Genomic DNA, 20,963 nt, shown 5'->3' with positions numbered 1-20,963 from the left:
TTGATACTTAAATTGTTGTTGCTGTTACTCTAATCTATTAATGTCATTGTATTGTGGCAAGATTTAGATATACATAACATATAAATGTATAAATATTTACCGTTGGGTAAATTTAAATGTAAAAAATGTAAAGGAATAATAATGAGGTTTTGCAGAGCTATTTTTATATTGATTTTATACATAATCTGAATAAACCTGCAATCCAGGTTTGAATGCATGGAATGCGAATGAATAAAATAGACCACAACATGGAATGACTACAACATTTGGAATTTTCCTTGCAATTTAGACTGAGGTTACTCCAAGAACCTTGGTCTAAATGATGGCGTTAACTTTGTTGCAATTACCGGCACTTGTTGGGTTTCCAGTTTGACATTTGAACCAGCATTATCAACGATATCAACAAGAACAAAGAAATAAAGTTTAAATCCTGTACAAAATGAGTGACTTAAAAGCACAAAATCTAGTTTGTGCATGTCTAATTTTCATATACTTTGCACTTTAAATTTGTAGCAGCTTTTTTCTCTGAAGTACATTGGTGACTCCGAATATTCTGAAATCACACCACCCCAACTTTCCCTCCCAAAAAACTAAAAGTTGGCATCCTAGAAGATGTTTTGTGTATCATTACAATTTAGATCTTTGTACCAGGGGATCAGTTCATTGCCCTTTGTCTGCCCGCTTCTAAATTGCCATTTTCAGTGCTTTAAAGAACTCTTCAGACACTCTGGATATAGATTCTACAGACATGTCTTATAACACCGTGGTATATTTAATGTCTGAAGAAGGGTCACTACCTAAAACATCACCCATTGCTTCTCTCCAGAGATTCTGCCTGTTCCGCTGAGTTACTCCAGTTTTTTTGTGTCTATCTTATATTTAGTGAACTGTCTTTTTTCATCTAAGGTTTCACTTTGGTGACTTTCATTGTAATATTTTATTTGTGCTTTACATTAGTATCTAATTGTATCTGGAATTCTCTTCAGATACACTGTTGTTTTATTTAAAGTTTGACTTCGATTTTGCCGTTTGATAATCTATAAAACAACAATGCTGTACAAATTTAGTGCAAATGGAATGGTCAATTACGTATCACAAACGATCTAAAACTGGAAAATAAACTGGAAGCCAATGAATAAAAATGGGATCAATTTTCCATCACTATTGTCGATAAATGTTGGGGATTTACTGTTAAAATGTATCTTATTTTGCATATGAATGCAGTAGATTGGTTATATTTTGCATATTCAGGTGGTAAAAGTAAGAATTTGCACATTACTTCAGTCAATCTATATTTGTGTGAGATATTTTGGAAAATGAAGTACTAGGAAGGCAAATACTGAGAGGACAGAAGTGCCTTCACGTTTGCTTGCATTATGATGGTGTGTATGTCATGATCTGAGTGAATGGTCTATAGCAGAGCCAGTCAGTGTAGACCACCATCAAACAAAGACACATCATTGAAAATCAACTACTTAAAATAATGAAGTTGGAAAGACTGGGCAGGTCAGGCAGCATCTGTGGAAGCATAAATAGAGTTGACATTTCAGATTGAAGAAGCTTTGTCGACCGGCATCTACAGCCATGTTATTCTTCCAACACTTTTCCCAATCTTTCTGCCGTGTTGCTATTTCTCATTGAATTACGACAACCCCTAAGAAATATCACAAACTCATGCAAAGCCTTCACATCTTCCGCCTTGATAACCGACCAAGCAAAGGCCTTTTTCATGTATGCGTTAGCAATCTTCTGTTTGTTACCAAAATGCTCTTCAAGCAATTCTCTTGCCATTTGATAGCCCTCATCCGCAGGCAAATGTCGACAACTCTTAACAAGCTGCTTCGAATATTCGCTTGTGTATTGCTCCAGAAATCGTAAACGATCTCTGTGACTTGTAGTTTTCATTTCCACTCCTTCTTCAAATGCTACTATGAAAGTTTCATATTGTAAAGGATCACCATCATATTTAGGAATTTCCATTGGGGGTAAGGTGACAGAAAGATTTTGTTGAATCATGAGCTCACTGAGTCTCATTTGATTCCTTACCAATTCATAGAATTCATTTTGAAATCCCTGGCTTAGTGCAGATCGATCCGGATAAATTTTGTCACGAGTCCCATAATCAGTTATTTGTCTCTGGCTGGGTTGGCTCTGAGAATAGTACTGGGTTGGCTCTTTTCGAGCCTAAACAGACATCCCAAAGGTAGGTTGCTTCGGTCTAGCACCCGGTTGCTTTGGTGAAGTTTTGTCGACCATCCACTTACTCAGTGCCAGTTTGGCGTCACGAGACCAGACTGGCTCTGGCTGTGGGTTGACTTTAGCTGCTGTTTCCAGCTTAGTAGCTCCTTCTTGAGTTACTCTTTGAGCTGCATTTTGATCTTTGGCCCTCCTTGCCCCAGCAGCTGCCAGCTTAGTGGCTATTTCCAACCGTTCCTTCTCTCTCTTCAGCTGTTCTGCTTGTCTTTTCAGCTGTTCTTCTTGTCTCACAGCCTCTCTCTTCAGCTGTTCTTCTTGTCGCACAGCCTCTCTCTTCAGTTGTTCTTGTCTTTTCAGCTGTTTTGCTTGTCTCAGCCTCTCTCTTAAGCTGTTCTTCTTGTTCCTCAACCTCATATTTTTCTCCAAGGCGGCAGCTTCTAGCGAGAGAGCAGCCATCTCAGCTTCAGCTTCCATTTGAGCAGAGACCCTCGTTGAACTGGTTACAGAACCAGATTTACGTCTAGATCTTTGCGTTGAAACCTTTGAGACACTATCCTGAGGTGTAATTTCTTCTTCCACTTCAACACCTTGTTGCATCGCACCATCTACTGTAGAGGGCAATGTTTGAGCTATGGTTTCAGACAACCACTTCTCCGCATCAGACATGAACCCATCAAAAAATTCCACCCTCTCTTGGAACCACTGAGTGTGCCATTCGAGTTGCTCCTTTGGTAGTTGTAAACACAGTATTGAGTGTTGTTTTTCTCCAACCTCATGGCAAAGGTTAAGTAATTGATCCAGACTAGATTGTGCAATGTTCGCATTCTCATCTGATTCCATTAGTTCCTTCTGATATTCAATTAATTTGATGACTTGCTTCCACAACTTGACTCTCTCCTTCTGGCATCTTTCCAGATAGGCTGCCTGCCCTTTTTCCGAACGTTTAATGTCTCTTTTCTCATATCTTCTTAATTTTTGCTCCACATCACCCTCCTGTGGCGGTTCTTCATACTTACCTGATGGAAGATCCATGATGAATTGGTGCTTATCGCTATGTTCCAGAAACACCAGAAGAATTCAAAACAGAATGAGTATTTTTTCTAAACACATCGTTAATTCCAAGGCTGAGAGTCTTCGGCCAGTACCTATGGTAAACAATCGCTAGCTGAGCACCTTATCTTGTAGAAGTTCACAACATCGTTAATTTTCAAGGTCGTGCTCTGCAAGTTTGGTTTTCTTATCTCCTCGTAGCATAAACAAGCTTCTTGTATCAAATAGTACTTCTGCAGAATTTTCTCACAGGCTTTTAAGCTTTTTAAACTTCTTAACTTAAAATTACGACTAAGCAGTCGTCTACTCATGGTACCCGGTCAATGAAGTCTTCAATCTTCTAATGATCCAGGTGTAGACCATGTCAATTTGCCTTCGAACGGCAGATTCTTTGTTCCTTTTGGCTTCAGCTCTAATCCCTGGCACAGATTCAGCTTCTTCTTCAATTCCACTGTTGAATTGGATTTTGCTTGTATACACTGGAATTTAGAAGGATGAGAGGAGATCTTATCGAAACGTATAAGATTATTAAGGGGTTGGACACATTAGAGGCAGGAAACATGTTCCCAATGTTGGGGGAGTCCAGAACAAGGGGCCACAGTTTAAGAATAAGGGGTAGGCCATTTAGAACTGAGATGAGGAAAAACTTTTTCAGTCAGAGAGTTGTGAATCTGTGGAATTCTCTGCCTCAGAAGGCAGTGGAGGCCAATTCTCTGAATGCATTCAAGAGAGAGCTAGATAGAGCTCTTAAGGATAGCGGAGTCAGGGGGTATGGGGAAAAGGCAGGAACGGGGTACTGATTGAGAATGATCAGCCATGATCACATTGAATGGCGGTGCTGGCTCGAAGGGCCGAATGGCCTCCTCCTGCACCTATTGTCTATTGTAGAACAAGTCTTTCTTAGATTCTTCGGTCATAATAGCCTTTTTTACTCTAGTCCATTCAGAGAAGTTTTTTACTCTATGGCTCCATTCAGAGAAAAGTTTTTTACTCTAATGTAATGGCAGTTTCTATACCTTCTCAAAGTCCAACTTCGATAGCCATTACTTCTCGGGGATGGAATGGAAGTATAGCTTACGCACACACCGCACTCTGAGATAGCAAATACGAATCTTCCAAACGCTGTTTTTTGATTAATTGGTCTTTATTAAAATAGCACAAATCAAACGAATAATTCATAACTTTTCGTTCTTATCAACTGTTTCTTCTTCAAACAATACAGTAACATTTGTGTATTCGTTACCGTGTGGTCCTTGTGAGTATGGCTGGCACGAGTATGACTGGCGCGAGTGTGGCAGACGTGAGTGTGACTGGTGCGAGAAAAAACTATTCTCTCCATCCTCCGAGACTAAACTGACCCACAATCTCTGTCGCTACGCTAGCCTCCTCCCATGTGGACACTCCCCATTACGTATCAAATCACACACACAAGCATGCAAAAAAGACAAAAACTAGAAATATTAAACATAGCCATAATACAATGACAGTAACTAAATTACTTTGGAAGTAAGAATAGAAAGGCAGATTATTATCTGAATGGTGTCAAGTTAGGAGGAGGGGGAGTTCAACGAGATCTGGGTGTCCTAGTGCATCAGTCAATGAAAGGAAGCATGCAGATACAGCAGGCAGTGAAGAAAGCCAATGGAATGTTGGCCTTCATAACAAGAGGAGTTGAGTATAGGAGCAAAGAGGTCCTTCTACAGTTGTACCGGGCCCTGGTGAGACCGCACCTGGAGTACTGTGTGCAGTTTTGGTCTCCAAATTTGAGGAAGGATATTCTTGCTATGGAGGGCGTGCAGCGTAGGTTCACTAGGTTAATTCCCGGAATGGCGGGACTGTCGTATGTTGAAAGGCTGGAGCGATTGGGCTTGTATACACTGGAATTTAGAAGGATGAGGGGGGATCTTATTGAAACATATAAGATAATTAGGTGATTGGACACATTAGAGGCAGGAAACATGTTCCCAATGTTGGGAGAGTCCAGAACAAGGGGCCACAGTTTAAGAATAAGGGGTAGGCCTTTTAGAATGGAGATGAGGAAGAACTTTTTCAGTCAGAGAGTGGTGAAGGTGTGGAATTCTCTGCCTCAGAAGGCAGTGGAGGCCAGTTCGTTGGATGCTTTCAAGAGAGAGCTGGATAGAGCTCTTAAGGATAGCGGAGTGAGGGGGTATGGGGAGAAGGCAGGAACGGGGTACTGATTGAGAGTGATCAGCCATGATCGCATTGAATGGCGGTGCTGGCTCGAAGGGCTGAATGGCCTACTCCTGCACCTATTGTCTATTGTCTATTGTCTAAGCGTAAATGGCTCTTACAGCTTCCATATCATATCATATCATATATATACAGCGCGGAAACAGGCCTTTTCGGCCCACCAAGTCCGCGCCGCCCAGCGATCCCCGTACATTAACACTATCCTACACTCACTAGGGACAATTTTTACATTTACCCAGCCAATTAACCTACATACCTGTACGTCTTTGGAGTGTGGGAGGAAACCGAAGATCTCGGAGAAAACCCACGCAGGTCACGGGGAGAACGTACAAACTCCTTACAGTGCAGCACCCGTAGTCAGGATCGAACCTGAGTCTCCGGCGCTGCATTCGCTGTAAAGCAGCAACTCTACCGCTGCGCTACCGTGCCGCCCATTCCAAACAGAATATCCTCAAACTTTTCATTCTAAGGTTAAATGTTATGCAATTAAAAATGTGAAACGATTCCTTCTGGCATTATCCATTAATTATATCTGATGGTTAATTCTGACTTAATTAAATGTGTTCTTTTAATTTGTCATCAATAAAGTAATATTTTAATGTGCAAATTCTTACATTCCACAAGTGTTGCATTTCTTCCATTTACTGAGTTTTTAACTAACGCTTTGTATTAGGTGTGTGTGAAAAAAAAGGAGAGATGGCTAGTAAGTGTATTTACCTGACTTTTGCAGTGCTTTCTTTTTTTGTTTGTCAGCTACTAATCATGCATGGTTTCTTGGGGTTCTGGTTGGCGTGACTTGTCCATATTTGCCTCCCTCTGCTTTTCCTTACAATTTGAACCTCATTCACCCTCTAATTCTGATCGGGTGTGGAACTTTTCTTCTGCTCTTTAGTGGTTGAAATTAGAGCAATCCACCAGCTTATTTCATGTCATCAATAATCATGTTAATCTTTTATCCTTTAATAAATAACAGTGAATTAAATAAGCTAAAAGTCGTCATACTGTATATCACCTAAACGTAATTCTTGAGTTTATGTCAATGAGCTATTGTCCCAAAGAGGGAAATATTATTTAAAGACTTTTATATTCATTTTGACAAATGTGCTAATTGCAAACAATTTTAGTTTCAAATTAGTGTCCAATTTCCTGATTTTAAACCTTCCAATGGAAAGTAATAGAGTGGTAAAACCATGCAGCATAGAAACAGGCCTTCAGTGGTAAAACCATGCAGCATAGAAACAGGCCTTCAGTGGTAAAACCATGCAGCATAGAAACAGGCCTTCAGTGGTAAAACCATGCAGCATAGAAACAGGCCTTCAGTGGTAACACCATGCAGCATAGAAACAGGCCTTCAGTGGTAAAACCATGCAGCATAGAAACAGGCCTTCAGTGGTAAAACCATGCAGCACAGAAACAGGCCTTCAGCCCTCCAAGTCTGTGTTGACCATCAGGCACCTATTTACACAAATTCCATTTAATATTCTTCACATTCACATCAACTCCCCCTAGACTCTACTTCTCTCTCTACACCCTCAGAGCAACTTATAATGGCGAAGTGACCCACCAGCCTGCATGTCGTTGGACTCTGGGAGGAAACTGGAATACACAGAGGTTATCCTGCATAAAAGGGAGAACTTGCAAACACTACATAGACAGCTCTGGAGATCAGGATGGAACCCAGGTTACTGAAGCTGTGAGGAAATAGCTTTAATAGCTGTGGCACAGAGCTTCACCAAAGCTGCACCACTGTGCCTCGTTATATTTTGTAAAAGCACTGAATAAAATAGGTAGAAAATATTTTAAATTAATTAGAGATCGTCACTGATTTAATTGTAACTAACCTCTTTTAATGAAAATCAATAATTACAGCAGATGCTGGAGATCTGCAAATAAATAGGGTCTAGAAACACTGAGCAGACCAGGCAGCATCAGTGGAAAGAGAAATGATGAATGTTTCAGCGCTTCGATGAAGTATCCAGGAGTTGTTTCTGTTTCCACAGACGCTACCTGTCTTGCTGAGTGTTATCTGCATTTTCTGTAGCATCTTTATTTTGCCGTTAGAAAGGCAAAGCCATTAGCCGCAACCTATGCCATTAGCTGCAAGCTATATTAAAACCAATCCAATAAAAATTCAAAGTTCTTCCCATGGGTAACATAGTAATCGTAACGATTGTTCAAGATAGACACAAAATACTGGAGTCCCGCTGTGTTACTCCAACGTTTTGTGTCTATCTTCGGTTTTAAACCAGCATCTGCAGTTCCTTCGTGCACATCACAGTTGTTCATATGCTTGTCCCACTCGATTATATTTATTTTTTCTTAAAACTAATCTAACGTATATCAAAGTAAATTTTAAATAGCAGTACCGTGTGATCAGTTTGATAACCCATTAAATTCCTGTCTAAATTATTCTTTAAAACTTTATTGCTTTTGTTTCGTGTGAAAGATAACTAAAGATACATTCATTGCTCAATGTGTTAATGTAAACATTTGCCCCTACCTACTTTGTGTAGGGCTATTTTAGTGACTCCTGGAACGTGTTTGACTTCCTCATCGTTATTGGCAGCATTATTGACGTCGTACTCGGTGAAATTGATGTGAGTACTGTACCTTCCCAGAAACCATTTTTCCTCCCCTTTAATAACACAAATGTTATCACTGGACAAGTCACAAACAGTTGTACCCGCTTTTAGGAAATAAAGAACATCCTTCTAAACCTGACTTCTCACTTTTCTTCCAGTCTTTTTTTTAGAATGCAGAGAAGGTGAACTTCGAATCTAAAGTGAGCATGACTGTGAAAGCATTTGTCTCCAAAGAAACCTTCACTGGTTTCACTGTCTACTTTAAATGCTCCTTGTATAATTCTGTTCTATTTCTGACAGTAACATTGAAATTTTGAAATCAACAAAGTTGATTTGACTGTAAAAAGTAAAACTTGAAAATGGTAGTGGAGTTTTGCTTAAGCCAGATGCATCCACTGTCTGAAATTCTACAATATTGAACTAGGTTATTAGTGTTATTATCTTTTCTGCTTTACTGGAAATAGTTCTGGAAATTAGAAGTCAGATATCTTATCAGTTTTGGTCTTAAATTATTTAATAAATGGTATATAATTGTACTTCATAATAACATTGGATTGTTCATCAAGAAATTAAAATGGAGTGCTTAGTGGAACTGTTTTTAGTATATTTATAATAGTTCCATAGCAAAAAAGAACGTAAAACGTGGACAAAAGTCCAAAATACTCATGCTTTCACAGTAGTGCAAAATAGAGCCAACTTTATCTTGGTTGTCATTGTATTTGTGTTGTAACTCTTGTACTCTCTTGTTACTTTATTTCAATTGTCTTTCTCATCCCTTTCTGGACCTATTGAATGTTTACATTCACAGCACTATTTCGCTGATGCATGGAACACTTTTGATGCCTTAATTGTTATTGGTAGCGTCGTTGATATTGCTATCACAGAAGTTAATGTAAGTAAAGGCTATCTGTAACTGCCCCTCCAAATTGTCCTTATTCCAATATCGCAAAACTTTGACATAGAAGTTCAAAATCTGTTTTTATGTGATAAATTATTTCTTTGCTTTAACAGTGAGTTTTTATGTTGAGGCAATATCTTTATACTCCAAGTTAAATGACATAGAATGTTAATAATATTAATTATCTACTCAACATTTTGCTTAGTGTTTCTATTGAAGCATTTTGCAACTCACAGTGATCACAACTGATAGTATTTGATGGACTGTGCTTTATAGTCTGTTTATACTTCTTCAATTGAACACATGTGGATCAGTGGACCAGTTATATGTGGATATTGGTTGTGTCCAGCTAATTAAAAAATTACCTCCAACTCCAAGTGTCAAGATAGGAGTATGATAATAACATTGCAAAAGTAATTAGTTGAACTCCATTATCATTATTCTCTATTTCTTAAACCAATAGATTATGGTAGAAAGCTTTTAGTGATTGCTTTGCTGGAGTTTATATACCCAAGCCAGAGACCAAGTAAATAAAATGAGCAGAAGCAAACCACAATTCTATTATTTTAATTACAGCAGAACCCAAAATGATCTTCAATAAAATCACTCATTATTTTCAAATCGCTAATGACAAGATCATATAATGAATCTTTTCCGTTTTTAATTTGCTGTACAAGTTCTCAAGCAGCAGTAGAATGAAAAATGTATCTGTAATCTTTAATAGGTGTAAATATTTGTAATGTGGTAATATATGTTGATTTAAAACTTGAACGAAAATATCTACGAATCCCAAATTAAAAATTAAACTCCAACTTGCCTTAAAAATGACAGCAAAAAGAATTTACCTATTTATTTATAATACTGCTTCAAAAAGGTCTGAGCAAGCAAGTTGTACAACAGAAGATGATCCCAGAGAAAGATCACAACCGATCATGAAATGTTTTTTTTACATCCCAATGACTAAAAGTGGAGAGAAGTCCAAATGTTTATTACTCCAAACAGACTCTTAGTTTGTGTTTATAATCTAGGACTTCACTGAAATACATAGATGCCCCAGCCACTGCCAAATTTGATTAATGCAGACCTGAACGCATTTTATTAGTCCTATGGCATAATGCTTTTCCTTACTTATTACTTATCTACCTTATTTCCAGGATTTAAAAATGATTTCCGATATGTGCATTGAGCTTCTGCATTCCACTCACTTGTACTAAATGCCTGGACTAGTTTGAGCATTGAGCTTCTGCATTCCACTCACTTGTACTAAATGCCTAGACTAGTTTGAGCATTGAGCTTCTGCATTCCACTCACTTGTACTAAATGCCTAGACTAGTTTCTAACGGAGGCTGCTCTGGCCCATACTTTCATGGCTTTCATTTCCGATTTTTTTAATCCAAATTCATTACTTCAGACTTTGTCTGAAATTTGTTGTACAGGCCTGAGATTAAATCTTTCCTGCAGCTTATTTAGCTCCTTGTAAAGCAAGTAAGTGTTCATCGCAAAGAAAACTTTAAAAAGAGAACAATAAACATTCTCTGTTTTAGCAAAGGCCTGTGAGGAGGATACATTTTTCAAAGCCGCTTTAGCGATTTACCATAAATTCTGGCAACTACCGCATGATGGGCGAAACAATTATGCTTGTGACTTTGTAAAATGGCAAACTAATAATTTAAAGTACAAATTCAGACGTTAGATATCTGTTACAACTTTACAGTTTTTGTTTAACTTGTCCAATTCAAATATACAGTCCCTTCTATAATGTTTGGGACAAAGACCCATTATTTATATATTTGCCTCTGTACTCCACAATTTAAGATTTGTAATAGAGAAAAATCACATGTGCTTAAAGTGCACATTGTCAGATTTTATTAAAGGGTAATTTTTGTACATTTTGGTTTCACCGTGTAGAAATTATAGCTGTGCGTATGGTTCCCCCCATTTCAGGGCACCATAATGTTTGGGACACATGACTTCACAGGTATTTGTAGTGGCTCATGTGTGTTTAAATGCCTCCTTAATGCAGGTATAAGAGAGCTCTCAGCACCTATTCTTTCCTTCAGTCTTTCCATCACCTTTGGAAACTTTTATTGCTGTTTATCAACATGAGAACCAAAGATGTGCCAATGAAAGTCAAAGAAGCCATTATGTGACTGAGAGACAAGAATAAAACTGTTAGAGACATCAGCCAAACCTTAGGCTTACCATAGTCAACTGTTTGGAACATCGTTAAGAAGAAAGAGAGCCCTGGTGAGCTTACTAATTGCAATAGGTGACGTTTCGGGTAGAGACCCTTCTTCAGTCTGAAGAAGGGTCTCGACCCGAAACATCACCCATTCCTTCTCTTCTGAGATGCTGCCTGACCTGCTGAATTACTCCAGCATTTTGTGAATAAATACCTTCGATTTGTACTAGCTTCTGCAGTTATTTTCTTACATTACTAATTACAATGGGATTGGCAGGCCAAGGAAGACCTCCACAGCTGATGACAGAAGAATTATCTCTATAATAAAGAAAAATCCCCAAACACCTGTCCGACAGATCAGAAACACTCTTCAGGAGTCAGGTGTGGATTTGTGAAGAGAAAAAGACTAGTTAAGACAAATGTAGGTCCCTTGCAGTCGGAAACAGGTGAATTGATCATAGGGAACAAGGAGATGGCAGACCAATTGAACAACTACTTTGGTTCTGTCTTCACTAGGGAAGACATAAACAATCTGCCGGAAATAGCAGGGGACCGGGGGTCTAACGAGATGGAGGAACTGAGGGTAATCCAGGTTAGTCGGGAAGTGGTGTTAGGTAAATTAAATGGATTAAAGGCCGATAAATCCCCAGGGCCAGATAGGCTGCATCCCAGAGTGCTTAAATTTTTACAGAACTTTATTGTCATTCGGTACAGATACCGAACGAAATTACAGCAGTCACAGAACACAACAAAAAAGAAAAGAACACAGGACACACGACCCCAACACAAACATCCATCACAGTGACTCCAAACACCCCCTCACTGTGATGGAAGGCAACAAAACTTCCACTCTCTTCCCCCCACGCCCACGGACAGGCAGCTCGACTCCTACCGAGGCGACCGACACGCACAGCCCTGAAACGTCCCGCGGCCGAGCCGCGCCGGCGATGTTAAGTCTAGCGGCCGAGCCGCGCCGGGCGATGGAAGGCCCCGCGGCCGCGCTGCACTGAGCACTGAAACGACCCGCGGCCGTACCGGGCGATTGAAGGCCCCGCGGCCGAGCCGCGCCGGGCACTGTTAGGTCCCGCGGCTGAGCCGCGCCGGCGATGCTAAGTCCAGCGGCCGAGCCGCGCCGGGCGATGGAAGGCCCCGCGGGCGATGGAAAGCCCCACGGCTGAGCTGCGCCCCGGGGAAGAGACCTAATAAAAGAAAGGTTTCCCCCACCCCACCATCCCCCGCCCCCCCCCCCACACATACACAGCCCAAAACAGAAACAAAAACCATCCCAACACCGACACACAAACAAAAAAAAAGGAAAAAAGACAAACAGACTGCCAGCGAGCTGCAGCCGTTAGGCACAAACACACGTGACATTAAGGAAGTAGCCTCAGAAATAGTGGATGCATTAATGATAATTTTTCAAAACTCTTTAGATTCTGGAGTAGTTCCTGAGGATTGGAGGGTAGCTAATGTAATCCCACTTTTTAAAAAGGGAGGGAGAGAGAAAACGGGGAATTATAGCCCAGTTAGCCTAACATTGGTAGTGGGGAAAATGCTAGAGTCAGTTATTAAAGATGTGATAGCATCACATTTGGAAAGTGGTGAAATCATCGGACAAAGTCAGCATGGATTTATGAAAGGCAAATCATGCCTGACAAATCTTATAGAATTTTTCGAGGATGTAACTAGTAGAGTGGATAAGGGAGAACCAGTCGATGTGTTATATCTGGACTTTCAGAAGGCCTTCGACAAGGTCCCACATAGGAGATTGGGGTACAAACTTAAAGCACACGGTATTGGGGGTTCAGTGTTGAGGTGGATAGAGAATTGGTTGGCGGACAGGAAGCAAAGAGTAGGAATAAACGGGTCCTTTTCGGAATGGCAGGCAGTGACTAGTGGGGTACTGCAAGGCTCAGTGCTGGGACCCCAGTTATTTACAATATATATTAATGATTTGGACGAGGGAATTGAATGCAATATCTCTAAGTTTGCGGATGACACGAAGCTGGGTCAAGTCAAGTCAAGTCAATTTTATTTGTATAGCACATTTAAAAACAACCCACGTTGACCAAAGTGCTGTACATCTGGTGGCAGTGTTAGCTGCGAGGAGGATGCTAGGAGGCTGCAGAGTGACTTGGATAGATTAGGAGAGTGGGCAAATGCATGGCAGATGCAATATAATGTGGATAAATGTGAGGTTATCCACTTTGGCGGCAAGAACAGGAAAGCAGAGTATTACCTGAATGGTGGCCAATTAGGAAAAGGGGAGATGCAACGTGACCTGGGTGTCATGGTGCACCAGTCATTGAAAGCAAGCGTGCAGGTGCAGCAGGCAGTGAAGAAAGCGAATGGTATGTTAGCATTCATAGCAAGAGGATTTGAGTATAGGAGCAGGGAGGTTCTGCTGCAGTTGTACAGGGCCTTGGTGAGACCGCACCTGGAGTATTGTGTACAGTTTTGGTCTAATCTGAGGAAAGACATTCTAGCCTTAGAGGGAGTACAGAGAAGGTTCACCAGATTGATCCCTGGAATGGCAGGACTTTCATATGAAGAAAGACTGGATAGACTAGGCTTATACTCGCTGGAATTTAGAAGACTGAGGGGGGATCTTATTGAAACATATAAAATTCTTAAGGGGTTGGAGAGGCTAGATGCGGGAAGATTGTTCCCGATGTTGGGGAAGTCCAGAACCAGGGGTCACAGCTTAAGGATAAGGGGGAAGTCTTTTAGGACCGAGATGAGAAAACATTTCTTCACACAGAGAGTGGTGAGTCTGTGGAATTCTCTGCCACAGAAGGTAGTTGAGGCCAGTTCATTGGCTATATTTAAGAGGGAGTTAGATGTGGCCCTTGTGGCTAAAGGGATCAGAGGGTATGGAGAGAAGGCAGGTACAGGTTACTGAGCTGGATGATCAGCCATGATCATATTGAATGGCGGTGCAGGCTCGAAGGGCCGAATGGCCTACTCCTGCACCTATTTTCTATGTTTCTATGTTAATGACCACTGTCTGCAGAAGACTTCATAAACAGAAATACAGAGGCCACACTGCAAGATGCAAACCACTGGTTAGCCAGAAAAGTAGGATGGCCAGGTTACAATTTGCCAAGAAGTATTTAAAAGAGCAAACACAGTTCTTGAAAAAGGTCGTGGACAGATGAGACAAAGCTTAATTTATATCAGAGAGATATCAAGAGCAAAGTATGGAGGAGACAAGGAACTGCCCAAGATCCAAAGCATACCACTTCATCTGTGAAACACGGTGGTGGGGGTGTTATGGCCTGGGCATGTATGGCTGCTGAAGGTACTGGCTCACTTATCTTCATTGATGATACAACTGCTGATGGTAGTAGCATAATGAATTCTGAAATGTATATTCACATCCTATCTGCTCAAGTTCAAACAAATGCCTCAAAACTCATTGGCCAGCGGTTCATTCTACAGCAAGACAATGATCCCAAACATACTGCTAAAGCAACAAAGGAGTTTTTCGAAGCTTAAAAAATTGTCAATTCTTGAGTGGCCCGATCTGAACCCAATTGAGCATGCCTTTTATATGCTGGAGAGAAAACTGAAGGGAGCTAGCCCCCAAAACAAGCATAAGCTAAAGATGGCTGCAATACAGGCCTGGCAGAGCATCACCAGAGAATTCACCCAGCAACTGGTGATGTCCATGTATCGCAGACTTCAAGCAGTCATTGCATGCAAAGGATATGCAACAAAATACTAAACATGACTACTTTCATTTACATGACATTGCGATGTCCCAAACATTATGGTGCCCTGAATGAATGAATGAATAAGTTTATTGACCAAGTATGCATATACAAGGAATGTGCCTTGGTGCTCCGTTCGCAAATGACAACACAAACATACAGTTAACAATTAAGAATAAAGCATAAACACATCAAAACAATAAGGATACACCATTACGGTCTAAGCACGTGGGTGAAAATAAAGCAGAGCAAACAAGAGACTACAGACTTTGGTTATTGAGTAGAACTATCACTCGTGGAAAAAAAGCTGTTTTTATGTCTGGCTGTGGCTGCTTTGACAGTCCAGAGTCGCCTTCCAGAGGGAAGTGCTTTGAAGAGTTTGTGGCCAGGATGAGAGGGGTCAGAGATGATCTTGCCCGCTTGCTTCCTGGCCCTTGCAGTGTACAGTTCGTCAATGGGGGAAAGGTTGCAGCCAACAACCTTCTCAGCTGTGCGAACGATCCGTTGCAGCCTCCGGATGTCGTGCTTGGTGGCTGAGCCAAACCAGACCATGATGGAGAAGGTGAGGACGGACTCAATGATAGCAGTATAGAATTGGACCATCATTGCCTGTGGCAGATTGTGTTTCTTCAGTTGCCGCAGGAAGTACATCTTCTGTTTGGCCTTTTTGACTGTGGAGTCAATGGTGGCCCCCCCATTTAAGGTCCCTGGAGATGATGGTTCCAACGAACTTAAATAACTCCACAGATGTGACTATGGTGTTGTTGATGGTGACTGGGGGGAGGGGAGGGGGATCTCTTGGAAAGTCTACAATTAGTTCCACTGTCTTGAGAGCATTGAGTTCCAGGTTGTTGCGATGGCACCAGGACGCCAGCTGTGTCACTTCCCATCTGTAGGCAGATTCCTCCCCATCCTGGACCAGTCCAATCAGGTAGTGTCATCCGCAAACTTGAGGAGCTTGACAGAGGAGTCTGTGGAGGTGCAGTCGTTGGTGTAGAGAGAGTAAAGGAGAGGGGAGAGTATGCAGCCTTGCGGTGCTCCTATGCTGAGGGTCTGCGTGTCCGAGATGTGCTTTCCCAGCCTCACATGTTGCTTCCTGTCTGTCAGGAAGTTGATGATCCACACACAGAGGGGTTCAGGCACAGTCAGCTGGGAGAGTGTAGTGTAGTAGCTCTGGCACAATGGTGTTAAATGCAGAGCTAATGTCCACAAACAGAATCCTGGCATAGGTCCCCTTGTGGTCTAGGTGCTGGAGGATGAAGTGCAGGCCTAGATTGACTGCGTCGTCCACCAATCTATTGGCCCTGTATGCAAACTGCAGGGGTCCAGGAGGAGGTTTGTGATGTTTTTCAGCTGGGCCAGCACGTCTTTCAAAGGTCTTCATGACTACAGAGGTAAGTGCGACAGGCCTGTAGTCATGAATGTCAGTGATCCTTGTCTTTTTGGGTACAGGGACAATAGTGGAGAGCTTGAAGCAGGCAGGGACAGTGCAGGTTTGCAGGGACTGGTTGAAAATGTCTGTGTAGATTGGTGCCAGTTGTTCGGCACAGAGCTTCAGGGTAGAGGGGGAAACATTGGAGGGAAATGGGGGGACTATGTATAAACACTGCTGTAATTTCTACATGGTGAAACCAAAATGTATAAAAATGACCTTTATTAAAATCTGAGAATGTGCACTTTAACCACATGTGATTTTTTCTATTACAAATCTCAAATTGTGGAGTACAGAGGCAAATAAATAAATGATGGATCTTTGTCCCAAACATTATGGAGGGCACTGTAATATGAAGCTAATGTTACACCTATGGCCATATAGTTTTCTTAAAACAAATGATTAAACTCCAGCAAGTGAAAGTGAGAATAACTTTGATGTTAATTATCTCTTCCATGTTTCACAAAATGTGTTGTCAAAAAAGCATATTGCCCCGACAGAGATTAAGAGCAGCATTCTTAAAGACAAATGTTTTAAAATATATTCTAAAATTGGAACAAAAAGTTGAGCAATCTATATTCTGAAAGTCAAAAACTCACTGGTAAAGCCCCTGAGTAGAATTATTGTACATGTCCCCACTTGTACAGGTTCTCCATTTGTTTGGTAATCTGCAGACTGACACTATGACATTTAAAATGCTGTGAGTAATTAATAAAAGGAATTTTTGGAATGGCACAGCTACACAAATAACTTTCTCCTGTCTTTTTGTGAAAATGAAAATGTTATCAATTCCCCTTTTTATTGTGAAGAAAGCTAGGGATATAATATTCAAGGGTGCCATCCTGTGGTTTTGGTTCACATGGGGTAATTACAATGTATTCATTTGTTAAACGTGTTCCTAGACTTATTCTGTCCGCAGCAATTTAATATTTCATTCATTTTATGTGAATCTCCCCCCCCCCCCCCCTTCCCATCAATACCTTGGTGACCATGTAAAGAAATTTAGATTTTTATTACATTTATTTTTTTCTTATAGTTATAAGAAAAAAATGACCAACATTTCAAAAACCAAAGTCAACAAAAAAATAACCACAAAAATCCAAATCCTAGAAAACGAATGGTGCTGGAAATGAGATTTGGTCATTAATCCTGCCTCAGCAGACAGCACGATCATAATTGATCTACCTTAGCTCCAGTTTTCTGCAGGATCCCTATATTCCTGGATTCTCCCAATATCCATAAATCGACCAATCTGTATTTCAAGGACTGTCCCCCCCCCGGCCACCTGGATTGGGGTATTCCAAAGATTCACTACCCTCTGATTGAAAAAAAATTGCTCATCCCATTCCTCATGGCGCAACCTGTATTCTGAGATTGTGACCCATTCTTCCAGACTCCTCATCAAGGGGAAGCATCCATTGTGAGACCTATAAACATTTTGAAAGATATCTTCTCATTCTTCCAAACTTTGCAGAAGAGAGGCCTAGTGTACTTAATCTCTCCTCATATGGTCAATCTGCTCAGAAACTGGCCAGGTCTTTGCACTCCCACCATGGTAAATCTATCTTCTGAAGTAAGGAGACCAGAATGGTACACAATTCTCCAGGTGCAGTTTCCATAAAGTGCTGCATAACTGCCTGTACTCAAATCCTATAGTCATAAAGGCCAATATACCATTTGCTTTCCTAATTTCCTGCTGCACTTAGGATGGAAGATGGTATGGAAATGTGGTTAAGCATATATCTGTAGTGGAGATATGGGTCTAGCCTTCATCGAATTTATTTTTAGTTAATTTTGCAGATTATACGAAAACCCATCCACATTTTACAAAAAGCTTCAATGGGTTTTCTAACTCTCCTTCATGTTAATTCTTTTTTTTAGAATCTTATCAAGGCAAGTATATGCTCTTGGTTTCATGATTAAGTACCATGCACATTTGTTTGTATTTTTGTTGGGCACATTTTATGATCATTGTTTACACAGAGTTTCACATTTGAAACATTTCATTATGGTCATGCAAATTTCTTCTCTCATAAGAATATTAGAGACATTTTCCTATTATCAATTTGGAATTCACACAGTTTACCTATTTTTGTATTGTTTATATCAGTCTTCATGTTAAATAACAGCTAAAAGGAAGGAAAATACTTTAGTATTTTTATGTTTTCTAAATATTTGATTGCAATATATTGGTCAAAATATTTGCAATATCTTGAAATCTTTCAAAAATTGTCACATAATCTTGAGTTGATTTCAAATTCAAGTTTTAAACATGATTTTCATTTCATGATGAAAAATTAGTTATTTTTTCAATTAAGGGTATTTATTATTAAACATAGAAACATAGACAAAATAGGTGCAGGAGGAGGCCATTCGGCCCTTCGAGCCAGCACCGCCATTCATTGTGATCCTGGCTGATCAGCCACAATCAATAACCTGTGCCTGCCTTCTCCCCATAGCCCTTGATTTCACTAGCCCCTAGAGCTCTATCTAACTCTCTCTTAAATCCATCCAGTGATTTGGCCTCCACTGCCCTCTGTGGCAGAGAATTCCACAAATTCACAACTCTCTGGGTGAAAAAGTTCCTTCTCCACTTTATTCTAAAACTGTGGCCCCTGGTTCTGGACTCGCCCAATATAGGGAACATTTTTCCTGCATCTAGCTTGTCCAGTCCTTTTATAATTTTATATGTCTATAAGATCCCCTCTCATCCTTCTAAACTCTAGTGAATACAAGCCTAGTCTTTTCAATCTTTCCAAATATGACAGTCCTGCCATCCTAGGGATCAATTTCGTGAACCTACGCTGCACTGCCTCAATTACAAGGATGTCCTTCCTCAAGTTAGGAGACCAAAACTGTACACAATACTCCAGATGTGTTCTCACCAGGGCCCTGTACAACTGCAGAAGAACCTCTTTACTCCTATTCTGAAATCCTCTTGTTATGAAGGCCAACATACCATTAGCTTTCTTCAGTGCCTGCTGTACCTGCACGCCAACTTTCGGTGACTGCTGTACATGGACACCCAGGTCTCGCTGCTCTTCCCCCTTACCTAACCTGACACCATTGAGATAATAATCTGCCTCACATTTATCTATATTATACTGATTATATTGATAGGTCAAGGGATAGCAGCAGATGTTGCTTTATTAATTTTGATGTGCTTATGTGAAGTTGAAAACTTGTTTTCCACAAACAAGAATCTGTTGTTTGGAGAGGACGGGTTTCCATGGCTAGCAAAGGGAACGGCTTTATGTTTCTACTCTCAGTAAAGACGTCAATATGAATGTAAAATGGTTCTCATATTGGCTCTTTTATGATTGTGATTGTGGAGTTTAGAGTACTTATCACAATACTGAGGTTCTCTTTAGTCTTAGTAGTGAACATTTGGTTGACCATAATTCCAACACTTTCTTTGGCACGGTTTGTTTTTGCATGGTCACTTGGATAATAATCACTTGGATGATAATCACTTGGATGATAATCACTTGGATGATAATCACTTGGATGATAATCACTTGGATGATCGCTTGTATAAATGAAAACAGTAAGAATGAAAGGACTCTTAATTTTTACCAGAAATCATTTTCGTTAGTCTGTTGTCTACCATGTTATACTCTCAGGCTGCTGGAATCTGATATTCATGAATCTCTAAACATTCAGTGAGCAGGTTTAAACAGTGATTGGATCACAGAGTAATGATGGGATGGATGGGGGAGCTGTGTAATTGAATAATGTGTCCTTTCCGTTTGAGGTTTGAGTGCAAATGTAAGCGGTAATTCATTTACTGATGATCTAATTGAAGTTAAGAAATTTTCAAATACAATATTATCACCCTGCATTTAATTAATTATGTATTAATCATGATATGTAGTTGTTGTATTTTAAATAATGAATTAGATTGAAGTTCTAATTAAGGTTACACCTGGTGAAATAAGAAGAAAGTTGAATGCCAACCTGAGTGATTTCTGGAGGTACAGCTTTGAAATCCTGAAATAACTTGGGGTTCATTCATTAAATAGAAATTATCATTTGATTTGGCAATAAAAATCAACCAAATATTTAAACAATTTGTAGCAGCCTGAAGGTTTCTTTGCATTTCTTCTTAATAATTCAGTATTTGCTTTAGTTTCACTAAAATAACTGTGGAGAATATACGCTGCCAAGATGATCATTTCATTTCATCATTTATTTAATTTAAATTTAATAAGCGCTTACTTAATTAGTACAGTAATCATAATCATAATCATACTTTATTAGCCAAGTATGTTTTGCAGCATACGAGGAATTTGATTTGCCATACAGTCAATAGACAATAGACAATAGGTGCATGAGTAGGCCATTCGGCCCTTCGAGCCAGCCATTCAATGTGATCATGGCTGATCATTCTCAATCAGTACCCCGTTCCTGCCTTCTCCCCATACCCCCTGACTCTGCTATCCTTAAGAGCTCTACCTAGCTCTCTCTTGAATGTATTCAGAGAATTGGCCTCCACTGCCTTCTGAGGCAGAGAATTCCACAGATTCACAACTCTCTGACTGAAAAAGGTTTTTCCTCATCTCCGTTCTAAATGGCCTACCCCTTATTCTTAAACTGTGGCCCCTGGTTCTGGACTCCCCCAACATTGGGAACATGTTTCCTGCCTCTAACGTGTCCAACCCTTTAATAACCCCTTAATAATCTTATACGTTTCGATAAG

At 40.3% G+C, this 20,963-nt stretch overlaps 1 protein-coding gene across 9 annotated transcripts in view; it reads left to right on the top strand.

The window, feature by feature from the left end:
* LOC144601975 (voltage-dependent L-type calcium channel subunit alpha-1D-like) overlaps positions 1-20,963 on the top strand; it is a 282,505-nt gene that overhangs the window by 178,160 nt on the left and 83,382 nt on the right. For 4 of the 9 annotated variants that reach the window (XM_078414645.1, XM_078414642.1, XM_078414641.1 and 1 more), the window contains exons 30-31: positions 6,131-6,160; positions 7,971-8,054. In XM_078414645.1, the coding sequence (XP_078270771.1) occupies positions 6,131-6,160; positions 7,971-8,054 (114 nt within the window). Of the gene's footprint in view, positions 1-6,130; positions 6,161-7,970; positions 8,055-8,847; positions 8,932-20,963 lie in introns of all 9 variants that reach the window. The other 5 variants (XM_078414648.1, XM_078414646.1, XM_078414643.1 and 2 more) reach the window with 2 other exon arrangements.

This window comes from Rhinoraja longicauda, chromosome 17 (genome assembly GCF_053455715.1).
Source record: "Rhinoraja longicauda isolate Sanriku21f chromosome 17, sRhiLon1.1, whole genome shotgun sequence".
NCBI classification, from domain to species: Eukaryota; Metazoa; Chordata; class Chondrichthyes; order Rajiformes; family Arhynchobatidae; genus Rhinoraja; species Rhinoraja longicauda.
This window is presented reverse-complemented; position numbering and strand designations above follow the sequence as displayed.